Genomic DNA, 19,093 nt, shown 5'->3' with positions numbered 1-19,093 from the left:
AAAGTAATGAACTGTTGTTTCTCTGTGCTTATTTGAGCTGTTCTTGCCATAATATGGGCTATCTTCTGTACACCACCCCTGCCTTGTCACAACAGAAATGATTAGCTTAAATGCATTAAGGAAAGAAATTCAACAAATTAACTTTTAACAAAGGCACACCTGTTAATTTAAATGCATTCCAGGTAACTACCTCATGAAGCTGCTTTAGAGAATGCCAAGAGTGTGCAAAGCTATCATCAAGGCAAAGGGTGGCTACTTTGTAGAATCTCAAATATAAAATATTTTGATTTGTTTAACACAGTTTTGGTTACTACATGATTCCATATGTGTAATTTCATAGTTTTGATGTCTTCATTGTTTTTCTACATTGTAGAAAATACTAAAAATAAAGAAAAACCCTGGAATGAGTAGGTGTCAACTTTTGACTGGGACTGTGTGTGTTTGTATTTTATTTAAAAAAAAAATTACTGACTATTGTAATGGCCAACATTACGATCCAGCAGAGGAAATTGGAAATCTGTCTCTCCAGTTTGTAAGACTAACCTTAAAGCACATGTGTTTGGGGACCATCCGTTGTGAATATGTTAGTATTATCAGTAAATTGTCTCATTAAAATGTTTTAGAATTTTGCGATTGCCTTTTCACCAATTTATTTACTAAATGAATGTAAGCCTCTTTGGAATGTGGTAATTTGTTATCCATAGAAAAAATGTCTTTGAACATGAAAAGTTAATTGTGTCCATCACATTCAATACTGTTGTAGCCAGTAATCGCCACTGTTGTCATCCAGTCTCACCTATATGACAGTTGTACGTCCATATCCGGTGGCCATCATATCGACACCTGCACTTCATAATGTTGTTGGTGTAGTCGGACTCTGCCACCTCATAGTTGGGGTTGATTACAACCTGGGGAGAGAGACAACATAAACTCAGCAAAAAAAGAAACGTCCTCTCACTGTCAACTGTGTTTATTTTCAGCAAACTTAACGTGTAAATATTTGTATGAACATAACAAGATTCAACAACTGTGACATAAACTGAACAAGTTCCACAGACATGTGACTAACAGAAATGGAATAATGTGTCCCTGAACAAAGGGGGTCAAAGGTAACAGTATCTGGGTGTGGCCACCAGCTGCATTAAGTACTGCAGTGCATCTCCTCGTGGACTGCACCAGATTTGCCCGTTTTTGCTGTGAGATACCCAACTCTTCCACCAAGGCATCTGCAAGTTCCTGGACAATTCTGGGGGGAATGGACCTAGCCCTCACCCTCCGATCCAACAGGTCCCAGACGTGCTAAATGGGATTGAGATTCGGGCTCTTCGTTGGCCATGGCAGAACACTGATATTCCTGTCTTGCAGGAAATTACGCACAGAATGAGCTGTATGGCTGGTGACATTGTCATGCTGGAGGGTCATGTCAGGATGAGCCTGCAGGAAGGGTACCACATGAGGGAGGAGGATGTCTTCCCTGTAAATCAAATCAAATTTGTTTTACACATTTTTTGTAACGCACATCGTTGAGATTGCCTGCAATCACAACAAGCTCAGTCCAATGATGCTGTGACACACCGCCCCAGACCATGTGACGGACCCACCACCGCCAAATCGATCCCGCTCCAGAGTACAGGCCTCAGTGTAACGCTCATTCCTTTGACGATAAACGCGAATCCGACCATCACCCCTGGTGAAACAAAACCGCGACTCGTCAGTGAAGTGCACTTTTTGCCAGTCCTGTCTGGTCCAGTGACGGTGGGTTTGTGCCCATAAGCGATGTTGTTGCCGGTGATGTCTTGGTGAGGACCTGCCTTACAACAGGCCTACAAGCCCTCAGTCCAGCCTCTCTCAGCCTATTGCGGACAGTCTGAGCACTGATGGAGGGATTATGCGTTCCTGGTGTAACTCGGGCAGTTGTTGTTGCCATGCTGTACCTGTCCCGCAGGTGTGATGTTCGGATGTACTGATCCTGTGCAGATGTTGTTACACGTGGTCTGCCACTGCGAGGACAATCAGCTGTCCGTCCTGCCTCCCTGTAGCGCTGTCTTAGGCGTCTCACAGTACGGACATTGCAATTTATTGCCCTGGCCACATCTGCAGTCCTCATGCCTCCTTGCAGCATGCCTAAGGGACGTTCACGCAGATGAGCAGGGACCCTGGGCATCTTTCTTTTGGTGTTTTTCAGAGTCTGTAGAAAGGCCTCTTTAGTGTCCTAAGTTTTCATAACTGGGAACTTAATTGCATACCGTCTGTAAGCTGTTCGTGTCTTAACGACCGTTCCACAGGTGCATGTTCATTAATTATTTGTGGTTCATTGAACAAGAATGGGAAACAGTGTTTAAACCCTTTACAATGAAGATCTGTTAATTTTTGGGGATTTTTAAGAATTATCTTTGAAAGACGGGGTCCTGGAAAAGGGACGTTTCTTTTTTTGCTGAGTTTATTTATGATGTCATCAGATAACCCAGATACTCTTGCTAATACCAAAATAGCCATCTGTGTTGGCAACAACTATTAGTGAAATTGTAACAATATTAAAATGCTGGGAAAGTGACAAGCTGAATGATTAAATGTGAATTCCATTGAAATTAATTGACTCCTGTTATCCCCATGGAACCAGAAGTGATTAGAAGAACTAACTACTCCCATTTTATTATAAGATTCTCATGTAAGACAAGCACCTTGCTCCTATTTCATATTTGGATGTATAGAATCACATGCCTATTGTAATATAATTGTTATTTTAAATTAAAACTGGGGGGGATGGGGGGAAACAAAAGTTTTGAAACAATAAAAAATCAATTAAGATTCTCACCTGGAAGATGTAGTCTCCTGGCACGACGTCTGTCACGTCTATCCACTGACAGTCGATGTCGTGTCTGTATGTATCCCAGCAGCCAACAGTGATGCCCTGCTGCCCGAAGTTAGCACACTCGTACCTCTTCTCAATACCTGCCCGGCCAGAGATAACAGTGAAGAGTGTTAGATCGGAGAGAACACTGAATAGCGTTAGATTGACCTACAGTAACACTCTTCACTGTTGTCTCCGACCTACAGTAACACATTTCACTGGTATCTCCGGAGATAACAGTGAAGTATTATTGTAGGTCGGAGACAACAGTGAAGAGTGTTAGAGCAGAGAATCAGGAACGTATTCGAGGTTTGTCGTGATATGAATCATTTGTTTTACACAAAGCCTTTTTACCCCTTTCACATTAAAGCTCTTTACCCTCTTCACATTGGGTGTCCTCCAGACAGAAACTGGCCTTGTGTCCCTCTGCTACCTTGGTGCCATTGAGGCTCAGCAGGTCATAGTGGGTGAACACCTCCATGCTGTGGTAGTGTCTGGACCGGGAGATAGACAGTCAATCATGTTCATCATCACCACCCTCATCATCATAACCAGCCTCTGTACAACCACAGCAGGCACTGCCTCAAGATGACCACAAATGTATGATCTCAAAAGACTGCGAAAATGACATCCTCCAGAGGACTTTTATTCCAGCACTGTGATTGTTCTCAACTCATGTAACACTCACAAAGAGTTCCTGCTCATGATGCTTGTTTGCATGCTATTGTCCAGCCCCCTTTATCATAGCTTCCACTACTTAACTAAATTACTCAACTGAAGGACCAAAGAATTCATCCTCCACTTTACCTGTGGCAGTCGTGCCAGACCCAGGAGTTGTGTGCAGCCCTGGGGCGGAAGTCGGACTGTCCGTTGTTGTGGATTTGGGAGGAGAAGCGCATCAGGCGACGGTAGGAGGAGGGTGTGGCGATGGCAGCGCTGCTGGACAGACAGTGCTCCTCGTTGGCACACTGCAGTATGTACATTGGCCGGTCCTCCAGGTATGTGGTGTGTTCCACCACCTGAGCGTTGAGAACCAAGTCTGGGGCCGCTGCATGCCAGGGCAGGAGAGGTTATTTAAAATAAAATAAAATGTATCACTTTGGTACATTGTTCAGCTGTAAATGGTATATAACTGATAACACTTGTAATTCCCTTATCTTAAGAACATTTAATTGTTCATTCATTGGGGTTTCACACATCTTTCACCCCGGAGTAATTCATGAAAAATCAAAAAAAGTTTATCATGAAATACAATGAGAACGTTTAGTGTAGTCACTAATACACCATTTAGTCATTTTAACTACCATTTAATCTAATAGCAAAAAATACAAGATACACATTTGTATCCAATGTCAGGTTGTGAGCATGTTGAGAAACATGTCAGTCTTAAGGTTTCATTATCCTTACACAGTACATAAGTAGGATAAATCATCAGAAATAGGGATATTTTCAAGTTGTTGGCTAGTGTAAAAACGTAGCATAGTGTTGTATGCCATTCTGCCCCATGCAACATTGTACAAGATCACCTTTTCTACGTGACTAGTCAACTGGTACACTATCGCCTCTCTGCTTGAAATTCAGCAGCTTAGTGTATCAATGAAATTCAGATAATGAGTGGAATATATTTAAGCAATAAGGCCTGAGGGGGTGTGGTATATACCAAGGCTAAGGGCTGTTCTTAGGCATGACACACAGTGATGTGGAATGGTGATTTGATTGTTCATCATTACTAATCATCTAATGATTGCAGAGGTTGTATGTGTTGTGTGCCTGCAGTGGCGCCTTGAGTATTAGGGTTGAGGGTTGGTCAAGAGTTTTCAGGGTCTTAGGGCTCTATTCAATCAGATCTGCTTTAGTCGACATCCGCATAGCGGTTGTTTTGACGTGTCGGAGGTAGAACTGCCAAATCCATAAGTGGCTCCTGGCATAATACCAAAAGCGGACACTGCCATTTGCTGCATGGAGGTGCATTAACAGAAATCCCATGCATCCTTGTTTACAAGTTGGAACACTGGAATGTGAGATGTAATCTACACCTTGATTAGGCTGATAGAAACCCTCATTATTTTGTTTAATGATTTTACATTTTAGCATCATTATTTCTATATAGCCTACACTTTCTTGTTCTGAACTTCTAACGCGAGTGGGCCGGGTGTGGCTTCGTGACAATGATCACGAGCAACTTCTCACCAATTTTACGGCTCCAACACGGTTCTACCTCAGACACCGCCAAAACATCCGCTATGCGGGTGTCTGCCATCGCCGGTTAACTCTTGATCTGATTGAATCTAGACCTGAATTACAGACAGTAGTTATCATCAGTGACTTACACTCGGAGCAGGATACACCAGCAGCGAAGCGCCCTCCCCCTTGAGGGCAGTGGAGGTGTTTCCCGTGATGGAGGCATTGGGCCAAGGTCATCTCCGTCCCTGAGCACCTGACCCCGCTCATCACCACATCATCAGCCCTCACGTCTCCCGGCCAGTACCACGTCTCCTGGTAGGGAGAAATAACACCACACAGGCAAACTCATCAAACATAGGCCCAGCTTCCATTCTCTAAACTCGAGGAGAAACTGTAAGTCATTTTACAACAAGAGGTTTCCCTATCTACATTTCCATCCCTTTAAGTCATGGACCTGCATAGCTATAGGGCGGCAGGTAGCCTAGCGGTTAGAGCGCGCCGAAGAGGATGTCTGACGTTTTACATGCTCCTAACCAATTGTGCTATTTTGTTAGTTTTTTTGTGTTGTTTGTAACTTATTTTTTCACTTATTTTGTACATAATGTTGCTGCTACCGTCTCTTATGACAGAAAATAACTTTTGGACCTAAGAACATCACCACGAACTAGAAGAAGCTTTTTCCTTGAACAAGTCTGACGAGAAGGATATACTGCCCTCCCGGGAACAGGCCCAGATCCCCGCCATTTGCGTGAAGAAAAGACGGCGGAAAAGAGGACACAGATCGGGCTGCCTTCTGAGAATTCGTAGGCGAGCGAGTAAACTCCCACTGCCATCCATTCTACTTGCAATCATTGGAAAATAAAATGAATGACCTACGATTGCGATTATCCTACCAACGGGACATTAAGAACTATAATATCTTATGTTTCACCGAGTCGTGGCTGAATGACGACACGGATAATATAGAGCTGGCGGAATTTTCCATGCACCGACAGAACAGAGAAGCTACGTCTGGTAAGACGAGGGATGGCGGTATGTGTGTCTTTTTGTCAATAACAGCTGGTGAGTAATGTCTAATATTAAAGAGGTCTCGAAGTACCTTATGATAAGCTGTAGACCACACTATCTACCATTATTTGTAGCCATCTATTTACCACCACAGACCGATGCTGGCACTAAGACCGCACTCAACCAACTCTATAAGGCTCTACTCTACTCAGCAAACTAGATGCAGTTTATCATAGTGCCATCCGTTTTGTTACTAAAACACCTTATACCACCCACCACTGCGACCTGTATGCTCTAGTCGGCTGGCCCTCGCTACATATTCGTCGCCAGACCCACTGGCTCCAGGTCATCTATAAGTCCATGCTAGGTAAAGCTCCGCCTTATCTCAGTTCACTGGTCACGATAACAACACCCACCCGTAGCACGCGCTCCAGCAGGTATATCTCACTGATCATCCCAAAAGCCAACACCTCATTTGGCCGCCTTTCCTTCCAGTTCTCTGCTGCCTGTGACTGGAACGAATTGCAAAAATTGCTGAAGTTGGAGACTTTTATTTCCCTCACCAACTTTAAACATCTGCTATCTGAGCAGCTAACCAATCGCTGCAGCTGTACATAGTCCATCTGTAAACAGCCCACCCAATTTACCTACCTCATCCCCTTACTGTTTTTATTTATTTACTTTTCTGCTCTTTTGCACAGCAGTATCTCTACTTGCAAGTGATCATCTGATGATTTATCACTCCAGTGTTAATCTGCTAAATTGTCATTATTTGCTCCTATGGCCTATTTATTGCCTACCTCCTCATGCCTTTTGCACACAATGTATGTAGACTCATTTTTCCCCCTACTGTGTTATTGACTTGTTTATTGTTTACTCCATGTGTAACTCTGTGTTGTTGTCTGTTCACACTGCTATGCTTTATCTTGGCCAGGTCGCAGTTGTAAATGAGAACTTGTTCTCAACTAGCCTACCTGGATAAATAAAGGTGAAATAAACATTTTCTTTTAAAAGGCCATAAGCAAACAAGAAAATGCTCACCCAGAAGCGGCGCTCCTAATGGCCGGGGACTTTGATGCAGGCAAACTTAAATCAGTTTTACCAAATTTTTACCAGGATGTCCCGAGCAACCAGAGGAAAAAAACCTCTAGACCACCTTTACTTCACACACAGAGATGCATACAAAGCTCTCCCCCACCCTCCATTTGGCAAATCTGACCATAATTCTATCCTCCTGATTCCTGCTTTCAAGCTAAAACTAAATAGCGGATGCTACGCTACAGGACTGTTTTGCTAGCACAGACTGGAATATGTTCCGGGATTCATCCAATGGCATTGAGGAGTATACCACCTCAGTCATCGGCTTAATCAATAAGTGCATCGACGACGTCCCCCCCACAGTGACTGTACGTACATATCCCAACCAGAAGCCATGGATTACAGGCAACATCCGCATTCGAGCTAAAGGCTAGAGCTGCTGCTTTCAAGGAGCGGAACACTAATCCGGACGCCTATAAGAAATCCCTCTACGCCCTCAGATGAACCATCAAACAAGCAAAGCGTCAATACAGGATTAAGATTGAATGCTACTACACCGGCTCTGACACTGGAAAGATGTGGCAGGGCTTGAAAACTATTACGGACTACAAAGGGAAACCCAGACGCGAGCTGCCCAGTGACGCAAGCCTACCAGACGAGCGAAATGCCTTTCATGCTCGCTTCGAGGCAGGCAACATTGAAGCATGCACGAGAGCACCAGCTGTTGACTGTGTGATAACGCGCTCAGGAGCCGATATGAGCAAGACCTTTAAACAGGTCAACATACACAAAGCCGCGGGCCCAGATGGATTACCAGGACGTGTACTCAAAGCATGCGCGGACCACCTGGCAAGTGTCTTCACAGACATTTTCAACCTCTCTATGACTGAGTCTGTAATACCTACATGTTTCAAGCAGACCACCATAATCCCTGTGCCCAAGGACGCGAAGGTAACCTGCCTAAATGATTACCGCCCCGTAGCACTCACGTCGGTAGCCATGAAGTGTTTTGAAAGGCTGGTCATGGCTCACATCAACAGTATCCTCCCAGATTCCCTAGACCCACTCCAATTTGCACACCACCCCAACAGATCCACTAATGACACAATCTCAAATCACACTCCACACTGCCCTTTCCCACCTGGACCTGGACAAAAGGAACACCTATGTGAGAATGCTGTTCATTGACCACAGCTCAGTGTTCAACACCATAGTGCCCACGGAGCTCATCACTAAGCTAAGGACCCTGGGACTAAACACCTCCCTCTGCAACTGGATCCTGGACTTCCTGACAGGCTGCCCCCAGGTGGTAAGGGTAGACAACAACACGTTTGCCACGCCGATCCTCAACTACTTTGTCCCCTCCTGTACTCCCTGTTCACCCACGTCTGCGGGCCCATACACGACTCCAACACCATCATTAAGTTTGCTGACGACACAACAGTGGTAGGCCTGATCACCGACAATTATGAGACAGCCTATAGGGAGGATGTCAGAGAACTGGCAGTGTGGTGCCAGGACAACAACCTCTCCCACAATGTGAGCAAGACAAAGGAGCTGATCATGAACTACAGGAAAAGGCGGGCCAAAGAGGCCCCCATTAACATCAACGGGGCTGTAGTGGAGCGGGTCGAGAGTTTCAAGTTCCTTGGTGTCCACATCACCAACGAACTATCATGGTCCAAACACACCAAGACAGTCGTGAAGAGGGCACCACAAAACCTTTTCCCCCTCAGGAGACTGAAAAGATTTGGCATAGGTCTCCAGATCCTCAAAAAGTTCTACAGCTGCACTGTCGAGAGCATCCTGACCGGTTGCATCACCACCTGGTATGGCAACTGCTCAGCATCTGACTAAGGTGCTATGGAGGGTAGTGCGCACGGACCAGTACATCACTGGGGCCATGCTTCCTGCAATCCAGGACCTTTATAATAGGCAGTGTCAGAGAAAAGCTCATAAAATTGCATGGCAAGCGGTACCGGAGCGCCAAGTCTAGGACTAAAAGGCTCCTTAACAGCTTCTACCCCAAGCCATAAGACTGCTGAACAATTAATCAAATGGCCACCAGACTATTACATTGACCCCCCCCCCCCCCCCCCCCACTGCTGCTGCTCGCTGTTTATTATCTATGCATAGTTACTTCACCCCTACCTACATGTACAAATTACCTCAACTAACCTGTACCCCCGCACACTGACTCGGTACCGGTACCCCCTGTATATAGCCTCGTTATTGTTTTGTTATTGTGTTACTTTTTATTCTTTTTTACTTTAGTTTATTTGGTAAATATTTTCTTATCTCTTCTTGAACTGCACTGTTGGTTATGGGCTTGTAAGTAAGCATTTCACGGTAAGGTCTACACTTATAGTGTTCGGCGCATGTGACAAATAAAGTTTGATTCCAATACCCAAGCCGACAAGGTGCAAAAATCTGTCAATGTGCCCTTGAGCAAGGCACTTAACCCCAATTTTGCTATTGTTGGGATATGGGAACATCTGCCCAGTAGAACCCATTCTGATAGTTGTTGTCCAAAACTCCTTGAGAAGATAGACAAGATGTCATTGAGGAATGCAGGGGGGGTTCTATGGAATGGAGTTATAGACTTTGGTGTCATATTTTCTGTCTGTTCGGCTGCCTTAAACACACAGAAACACTTATTTCTGTGTGTCTGTCTGTTTGTCGTTGTCTGTCTGTGTGTCTGTTCTCGTGTGTGTGTGCTTTCTAGTACATTTAAAGCATCCCCAAACACATCATGGAAATTTTAAGTAGACTGCCATTAAGAGGCGGATTAGTACACAATAATCGAAGTCGCACTTAATCACACAATTACTCTGAGCTCTATCAGCCCAGTACAATTTCCACTCAATAAACTCTCCCTCCCATTAACCCAGTTCTTCCATGATTCATAAATACTTTCCAGACTTTTAGCACCACTGCCAGTGGCATTCAGCACATGTTAATACACTACAAATGATTTAATGATGACAGACTCTCAAACAGTAGACTCGTCTGAATGCCAAGAAAAAATTAATGTATAAAGAATGCACATAGAGGTGGTGTTTCACACACGGTGGGACTAAAGATAGCTCTTGTATAACCCTTTAAACAACACAAATAATCAAAATAACAACACTAATAGGTCTGGTACATCAGCAGAAAAGTGTATCTAGCCTATATAGGGATTGCTGATGGTGGTGGGCCAATGAAACTTCAAAGAGCGGGAACGGACTCCCCACCACCAAGTGTATACTGTTCACATACGCCACAGGCCTGTACATGTGAATGTTTATGGTACCCAGGCTAACCTGTAGCCTCTCCTCACTCCATCCGCTCTGTCAGTGTGGAGACTATAAACTCTAAGGTCAGAGCCCCTTTTACTTTCCTAGTTTCCTTTAGTGAGCATCTCCAGCTGTTTATAGCTAAGTATATCAGACCCATATGGATATATGAAGTTTACTGGAGGTGATTATATGGCTCTGATGTATATAACTGAGGCCAACTTGAAACACAGTAGGACCAAATTAGGTAGTTTTATGAAGTAATAGCACCAGTGCTTGACGTGACTATCAATCCCCAACATCCACACAAATAACACTGGGGTAAAAACCTATACTTATCTGTGAGTTCCCAATCACACAAAAGGTATAATTGACCCTTGATATTATTACATGTTGTCGATACTTACACAGAAACAGGAAACACAATGGTAATAGTTTTACTGTACAGGATTTCGAAATAATCATAAAAAAGATCTGAGATGAAATTGACCGTTTGTCAAAGAATGTTAGGCTTTTGATCATCTGGCTGACCAGCCAATGGGATGAGCGTTTGATGTGTGTAAACGCACCTGGAAGGCGTTGCTGGCGAACCCAAGGCCCAACTGCCTGCACACGACCGTGGCCTCCATGGTGCCCCAGCTATCACTACACACTGTGCCCCACACCAGCGAGTCATTCTTCTCCGCCAGCACCTCCACACGCCCCTCAAACGGGTTCCGCCCACCGCTCAGACGCAGCTGCAACACAGTAAAGGAGAGATTAGATGTTTATAAAGGCAGTCCCATTCTGCTCATATGTTTTGGGTTTATTGGACACGCCAGAGATAGAGAGGAAAGACAGGAGGAGAGAGTGTGTTGAGATAGCAGTGGGCCGGATTGGAAACCATGCTTATGTGTTCTAGGGGCAGCAGCTTAGACCACTATACCAGGGGTCTAGCCCAGGGACTCCCGCACAGGCAAACCAGCGACAAAGGAGCCTTCATCATTTGTTAGCAAAACAATTTAAAATCACGTCTTATCAGCTGAATAACAATGGCAAGTAGAAGTAATCAACATTTTAAAATAAATAGACTTGGTAGACAGTTTCATTATTTTGACCTCCCCACAGTTCATTGAGAGAGGAAGTGTAAACTCTAACATAGTCTATTAGCTAGAAAGATATCTTGGCGGCGTAGAGAAAATATTGCTGTCGTAAAGCACATTTTCGGCAATTCTACACATTTCCCCATTGAGCTGAGATAAATTGTTGCAGTTTTGAAGCTAATATCTAGCAATTCTACACAGTTTGGCATGGAGCTGAGAGATAATTTTGCAGTTTTAAAGCTAATTTCCTGCAATTCTATGCATTTCGCCATGGCTAATGCTGTGTTCCTCTGCTCAAATATAGCAAAATCAATGGGCATGTGCCCTGAATGCCCGTTTTTGGGGGGGATTTTCTCCCTGAATGTCTAGCTTTAATTTAATAATTAGTTTTCAAAAACGGTATTATCTAAAAATAAATTTAGTTCAATATCTTTTATGCATGCTTTCTTTCTTGTTTTAGTTGTTTACGTTGACACAAACTGTTTTTCCATCCTGAAATGTACCACTTAGACGGCCTGCCTAAGAATTTTCTATACAGAAAAAAATCTGTAATTAGCTCCAATTACTGTAGAAGTTACAGATTTTTTTCCATATTAAACAGATCGTTTGAGATTTTGTCAATGAAGCCATTTATCTACTTCCCCAGAGTCGGATGAACAAGAACAGCTACCATGCTAACTCTTCCTTTAGACTTCCAGTCATTGTGCTAACGCTAGTTAGCATTAGCTTGTCAACTTCCTTTTTACTGGATGCAGAGACATAAAAATGCTATCCACGGTGGTATTCTGTTGCAGCTAGCAATATTCATGAAATAGTTTTTTTCACATAAAATCCCCTAAGATATTTTTCAAACAAATTACAATAATACATTTGCGGACCCCCTGCAGTACCTCCGGACACCAGTAAAAATACAACTGCACTAGATCACCTGCTAGGACACAGATTGGATGTTTATTATGAGCCAAAAAAGACACTTGATTCAAAGAGGTAGCATATTCCATCATCTGTGTTGAGTATTCTGTTCTACTGAGAAAACAGAAAATATTTGTCATAAATTCTCTCTTTGGCTGTGAAATGCTATAAAACATGAAAGCATTTACTCTATTATGAAAATAGTTTGGCTAAAATGTGTAGTTGGCATCAATGATGGAATCGCAACAACTCTAAAGTTTGCACATCACAGATGACAAACAAACGTTCAGTGTATTTGTTAATTTTCATTTGGCAACAGTTGGCAATAGACTTATATACAAGTTATATATGAGTAATACACAAGTACTATATGAGTAATACCAATGAGCGGTGGGCATTTACTAGGCCTACTCACTTTGTTCTGGAAGCCCATGGCAGGAACATTACATCTAACTGCAGCGTCCTCCTCGTGACTGCAGCCCAGGGCATCTCTGTTGAAGTAACACTCTGTGAGGGACTTCTCAAAGCCAGAGCACTCCACCTCATTCATATGGACTGGGCCCATTCCTACAGAGGAGAGAAGACACACCTGGAGTCAGCTCCATCCCACTCTCTCAATCACAGAATTAAATATGTATCTCTATGCTTTCAATACCCCAGGAGACAGACAGAATGGAGATTCTCCATTGAAAGAGCTTTTTAGTTCAGGACTAGGCTTAATCTGTGTCTGGGAAACCAGCCCACTATGTTTAAATGCATGGCAATGATGTCTAACAGGGGTAGAATCACACTTTTAGGACAACTCTGCCCATTCGAGTATGGCTCTTGGGAACATTGAACTGTTCTCTCCAGAGGTGTGGACTCGAGTCACATGACTTGACAAATTTGATGACTTGAGACTCAACTTGATATTAAATAAAATAACTTGAGACTTGGAGCCTCAAGACTTGGGACTTGACTTAGACATTATCTGACCAGGTTTTGTAATGTTTTGTCACTCATTTTGTGGCACAGAGTCTCCATGGATTACTCTCCACAAAGCCAGAGAGAGTAGCCGCAGCATGGGAAAGGGAAGGGAAAGGGGATACCTAGTCAATTGCACAACTGAATGATTTAAACCGAAATATGCCTTCCGAAATGTGTTACGGGTCTTGATTATTGACCAATGACTGGTCATCGGCATTGGTGTGCAAAGGGGATTAGTGACCAGAAAACACTTGCTTCCTTTTCTCCGGTTTTGCCTGACAAAAACAGATTAGGCCTACATTTATAATATCCACATAAAATACAGTTTAGAAAACTACTATGGAGGCATCTTTGCCAGAACAATTTGATTGGAGATTTGATTGATCATTTTCATATTTTCGGTGGCTACTGGCTGTATGTCTAAAGATACTGTAGCTGTAACATCGCACTGCCTTCAATAGTATGGGATCAAGATGTAACATATTCTGGCAAATGAATTACAGTATTTGTGAGGAAGAAAAGGGCTACCCAGTTGGCAACGAGCAAAGGGCTACCCAGTTGGCCTTATGATTCTGCATGCTCTGGACTCCAGAGAAATTACATGATATCCCTACTTGATATTGTCTGCCAACATGAATTACTTTCAGCTAAAAATGCAGTTGTAAAATGCAGTTTATTTCTGTATCTTAAGTAGGGTTGCAAAAGGTTGGAAACTTTCCTTAAATATTTCCGGGCTTTTTCCTGAAATTTTCCATGGGAAGTTAAGCCCAGGAATTTGGGGAATTTTGCTTAAATTCATCAAAAAAGTTAGCTTATAACAATTAACCTTTTTTTGTGGGATACACATAAGGCAATTCTAGGTCTTGTGGCATATTTTGGTTAAACTATCCCCAATTCAATGGAATTACAACCCTCTGCATGTACAGTACATTCTTCCATCACATGTGCAGTGCACTCTTCCATCACATGTACAGCTGATTCTCAAGATCTTGCACACTAATGAGATGCTATTGAGCCCACACTACTACACTGTATGAGCCAAGGACTGCATGCTTTCTGTTAAATTTTGATTACAATACTGGGTGGGGTGAATATATTTTATATGACATTTAAGATTTTTTGTTAACTAGTAAATAGTAGCCTACAGCAAAGTGTGTTTAAATCATTTCTAACTTGTTAACAATTTCTGCTAGTTAGTTTTTGCTACCATGTGGGTTTTAGCTTGCTTGAGCCTGCTAACTGAAGAGTGTTAATTCACCTGTTTCCATACGTTTCATTTTAAAACATTTATCTTACAAAGGAGTTGTTTTAATCTAACTGCTTAACTATTTATCCGTACATGGAATTGTATTTTTTTATTTTGCACAGTTTCTTTCTAATCTTTACAGGAAAATGCCATGGGCACTATCTGATGTGTGGAGACATTTCACTGCAGCTAATGTAGAAGGAAACGCTGTGTACATTTGCAAATACTGTGCCAAATCATAAGTGAAGAATGCAACAAAGATGCAGAATCATCTGGCCAAGTGCATAAAGTTCCCCCAGCGCTCACAACAAGCAACCTCTGACAAAAGTCCCTCTACTTCTATTCGAGGTGAAAATCAGACACCTTATCGATAGCAACAGCTCATGTTTTTTTTACTCAATGGAGGAACGTAGTCAGAGAAATGCTAATGAATGTCTTGCTCGAGCTGTATGTGCAACTGGTTCACCTCTGATGCTCACAGGCAATGTGTATTGGAAGAGATTTCTGAATGTTCTTCGCCCAGCATACACCCTTCCAACCAGACATGCTTTATCTACTCATTTGCTGGATGCAGAGTTCAACAGAGTTCAAGTGAAGGTCAAGCAAATCATAGAGAAAGCAGACTGTATTGCAATCATCTCTGATGGGTGGTTGAATGTTTGTGGGCAAGGAATAATTAACTACATCCTCTCCACCCCTCAACCAGTATTCTACAAGAGCACAGACACAAGGGACAACAGACACACCGGTCTCTACATTGCAGATGAGCTGAAGGCAGTCATCAATAACCTTGGACCACAGAAGGTATTTGCACTGGTGACAGAAAATGCTGCGAACATGAAGTCTGCTTGGTCTAAAGTGGAGGAGTCCTACCCTCACATCACACCCATTGGCTGTGCTGCTCTTGCATTGAATCTGCTCCTCAAGGACATCATGGCACTGAAAACAATGGATACACTCTACAAGAGTGCCAATGAAATGGTTAGGTATGTGAAGGGTCCTCAAGTTATTGCAGCAATCTACCTCACCAAGCAAAGTGAGAAGAATAAGAGCACCACATTGAAGCTGCCCAGCAACACCCGTTGGGGTGGGATTGTCATCATGTTTGACAGTCTCTTGGAGGGGAAGGAGTCTCTCCAACAAATGGCCATATCACAGTCTGCCGATATGGACAGCCCCATCAAGAGGATCCTCCTGGATGATATATTTTGGGAGAGAGTGGTAAGCAGCCAGAAACTCCTGAAACCTATAGCAGTAGCCATTGCACAGATTGAGAGAGACAAACATCCTGTCTGATGTTCAGACTCTGCCTACAGATGTAAGAGAAGAAATCTGTACTGCCCTGCCCACTTCACTGTTGGTCCAAGCAGAGGAAACTGCAGTTCTGAAATAAATAAAAAAGCGTGAAGACTTCTGCCTGAAGCCCATACACGCCGCAGCGTACATGTTGGACCCCAAGTATGCTGGCAAGAGCATCCTGTCTGGTGCAGAGATCAAAGAGGCCTATGGTGTCATCACTACCATGTCTCGCCACCTTGGCCTGGATGAGTGCAAGGTTCTTGGCAGTCTGGCGAAGTACACTTCCAAGCAAGGGCTTTGGGATGGAGATACAATATGGCAGTCATGCCAACATATCTCATCAGCCACCTGGTGGAAGGGACTTTGTGGATCTGAGGCTCTTTCCCCTGTTGCCTCCATCATCCTCCAAATCCCACCAACATCAGCCACCTCAGAGCTGTCTGGTACAGGTACCTCCACCACATTCACCCCTCTCTCCTGAGCTTTCGCTCGCCTCCAGCACACACGCACTGTTGGGGCGAGTGACTCTGAACTTACAATGGCTAGCCCCAAGTCGTTATATATATATGTTTTTTTATTGTGCATATTGCTATTTTGCCTCATGACTCCTGTATACCTTGTTGACTATGTCATGACGTCGCCTGCTTGGGTATTGCAAACCCCATCCCCCTCTCCCTGCCTCTCCCTTTCATGTCGTAAATTCCTGAGAATCTCCTCATGGCCAAACAGTATTAAGAGAGAGGGTAAACTTTCAGGACAAAGGAATTCTCTTCCACCTCACAGAACTTGAGGTACGAACATATTTCATATTCCTGCAAAAGTATAAAAGATCGGTGGAGAGTCCAGCTATGAACCGGTCCATTTGTCACCACGTGGGAAACTCATGTGAGACTGTGGGACTACATTACCATACCGCTGTTTATATAATAACCTCAGATATGAGGTTTACATCTGTTTGTTGTATAAAATGAATGAGTGAGTATGATACTGTTTGTATAATTGTGTAATATGATTTTGAACTGTTTAATGAAGAAAAATATAAATCCCTGTTGTATTTGAACTAAATCCAAGGACCGCCCTGAGCCAGTTGGGTCAGAGACCATGGGACAGCCCCTCTCTGCTATCCGAATAAAAGCCAACTATGAGAAATTACCATTAGACCATGTTTATCCTCCAGGAGGAGAACGAAGGTTGAGTACCATTACTGAATCTTTAACCATACCACGTGGTTAAACTCTTAGTCGAATAATAACAAGTTTTGATATTGACTACTAGTCTGCAGCTAGGAATTCGGTATCATTGAACGCGAAGAAAGACAACCGCCGAAACATCCATTCTATAACGAATGTCACTCTGAACGATCCACAATAACTACGACAGAAGGAACTCCAACAAAACGAACTTCTCTCCAACGATCAAGACGACACACACCGAGCGTAACTATATATATATTGATTGCAATTGTTCCCGAATGAGTGAGCGTTCATGTGTAAGGATTAGCATGTCAATTGTTATAAAGAGTATACTCTGTAGTGACTTCTGAATCGACCCCCCCATTCTCCCTTTTGTCTAATGAGCCGCTATGCCGGTTCAGCCACTAGGGCATATTTCTCCCATTTCATGTAAGCCTTTTTAAGTTTGTTTGTTTATGCATTTCTGTGAATTAATTAGTTAGTAATAAATAAATGATTTAAGACAATTGATGTATGGATGACTCATAGTGAAGACTGGGTTCGTGCAGATAATCAACAATTTACGACGTTTGGAATGAGACTAACGTGAGGTAAAGTAAATAAATCATTAATTAGAGGACTATTGACCAGATATGAAAATATCTGAAAGGTTATATTGGGAAATTATAACTTTGTAATCTAATAACTTTCCCTGGTGCCCTCGAATTCATAGTTAATTAGTTACGTTATTACTCAAGTGATCGCGTAATCCCTAATTACAGGAATCTTTGATGAAAACTATAAGTCTTCAATTTAATGATAGCAAAGACACGACAACTACAAACTTTCTTTACCCAACCGTGGGACAGACTATGTTTGTTCGCACACTCAGGACTCTGACTCTCTATTGGTTACACAGACTTTTGACCTCTCATCCTATTCTAACCACCTCTTGCCGGCTTTGTATTCATGTTACCTGATGAAATTGCTGTACAATATGATCTTGTTGCCATCTGATGCACATTCAGATGTCATAAATCAGCACTGCAGAGCTCTCCCTGTACTATGCCGTGCCTTGATTGTATTACTGTTGATGATATCTGGAAATGTGCATGTACACCCTGGCACACCTACTGTTGCTAGCCCCAATTCTGACTTGTGCTCTGATATCTGCTTCACTGATTTCTGCTTTCGTAAAAGCCTGGGGTTTCTGCATGTTAACACTAGAAGCTTATTACCTAAAATTGATCATCAATTGAAAGTGTGGGTTCACAGCTCCAATCCAGATGTGTTGGTCATTATTGAGACGTGGTTAAGGAAGAGTGTTTTGAATACTAATGTTAACCTTTCTGGTAATAACCTTTTTCGGCAAGACAAATCTTCCAAAGGTGGTGGAGTGGCCATCTTTACCAAGGATCACCTTCAGTGCTCGGTTGTCTCTACCAAGTCTGTCCCCAAACAATTTGATTTGCTGGTTTTAAGCATTAAACTTTCAAATAGCTCTTTGTTGACTGTTGATGGGTGCTATCGTCCTCCATCAGCACCGGCCTGTACCCTACCTGCCCTAAGCTCTCTCCTGGCCCCTTACACTAAGTCTGAATTTGTCCTGCTAGCTGACCTAAACTGGGACATGCTTAAACCACATGACCAAGTCCTAAAGCAATGGAACTCCCTAAATCTTTACAAGGTATGACTCCAAAACACCCAGAAAAGGCTACTCTCCTCGATGTTATCCTCACAAATAATCCTGATAGGTATGATCACTGTTTTACAGCCTGTGTTCGTAATGGCTCCTCAGTGAAACGACCTGTCCTGATTTGTCATAGAAGCTTGCTAAAAAACTTTAACGAGCAAGCCTTCCTTCATGAACTGACCTCTGTAAAATGGTATAGAATCAGCTTGATCCCCTCTGTCGAAGACGCTTGGCCCTTCTTTTTTGATATTTGTGGTATTGTTAACAAACACGGCCCCATAAAGAAAATGAGAATTAAAAACAGGTTCAGCCCCTGGTTCGACCATGATCTTGCAGAGTTACTCCACCTCAAGAATTGCATTTG

General features: G+C 43.0%; 1 protein-coding gene across 1 annotated transcript in view; it reads right to left on the bottom strand.

The window, feature by feature from the left end:
- Positions 1 to 383: 383 nt before the first annotated feature.
- The window catches only part of LOC120064786 (lysyl oxidase homolog 2A-like), a 54,446-nt gene continuing 35,736 nt past the window's right edge, over positions 384 to 19,093 (bottom strand). The window contains exons 6-12 of the mRNA XM_039015390.1: positions 12,769 to 12,920; positions 10,929 to 11,096; positions 5,182 to 5,347; positions 3,659 to 3,899; positions 3,230 to 3,345; positions 2,816 to 2,952; positions 384 to 908 (exon numbers count right to left, since the gene is read on the bottom strand). Of these exons, the coding sequence (XP_038871318.1) occupies positions 783 to 908; positions 2,816 to 2,952; positions 3,230 to 3,345; positions 3,659 to 3,899; positions 5,182 to 5,347; positions 10,929 to 11,096; positions 12,769 to 12,920 (1,106 nt within the window). The 3' untranslated portion in view covers positions 384 to 782. The remainder of the gene's footprint in view (positions 909 to 2,815; positions 2,953 to 3,229; positions 3,346 to 3,658; positions 3,900 to 5,181; positions 5,348 to 10,928; positions 11,097 to 12,768; positions 12,921 to 19,093) is intronic.

The sequence above is a fragment of the Salvelinus namaycush genome, chromosome 20 (genome assembly GCF_016432855.1).
Source record: "Salvelinus namaycush isolate Seneca chromosome 20, SaNama_1.0, whole genome shotgun sequence".
Lineage (NCBI taxonomy): Eukaryota > Metazoa > Chordata > Actinopteri > Salmoniformes > Salmonidae > Salvelinus > Salvelinus namaycush.
Note: the sequence above shows the minus strand (reverse complement) of the source record. Positions and strands in the feature narration are given on the sequence as shown.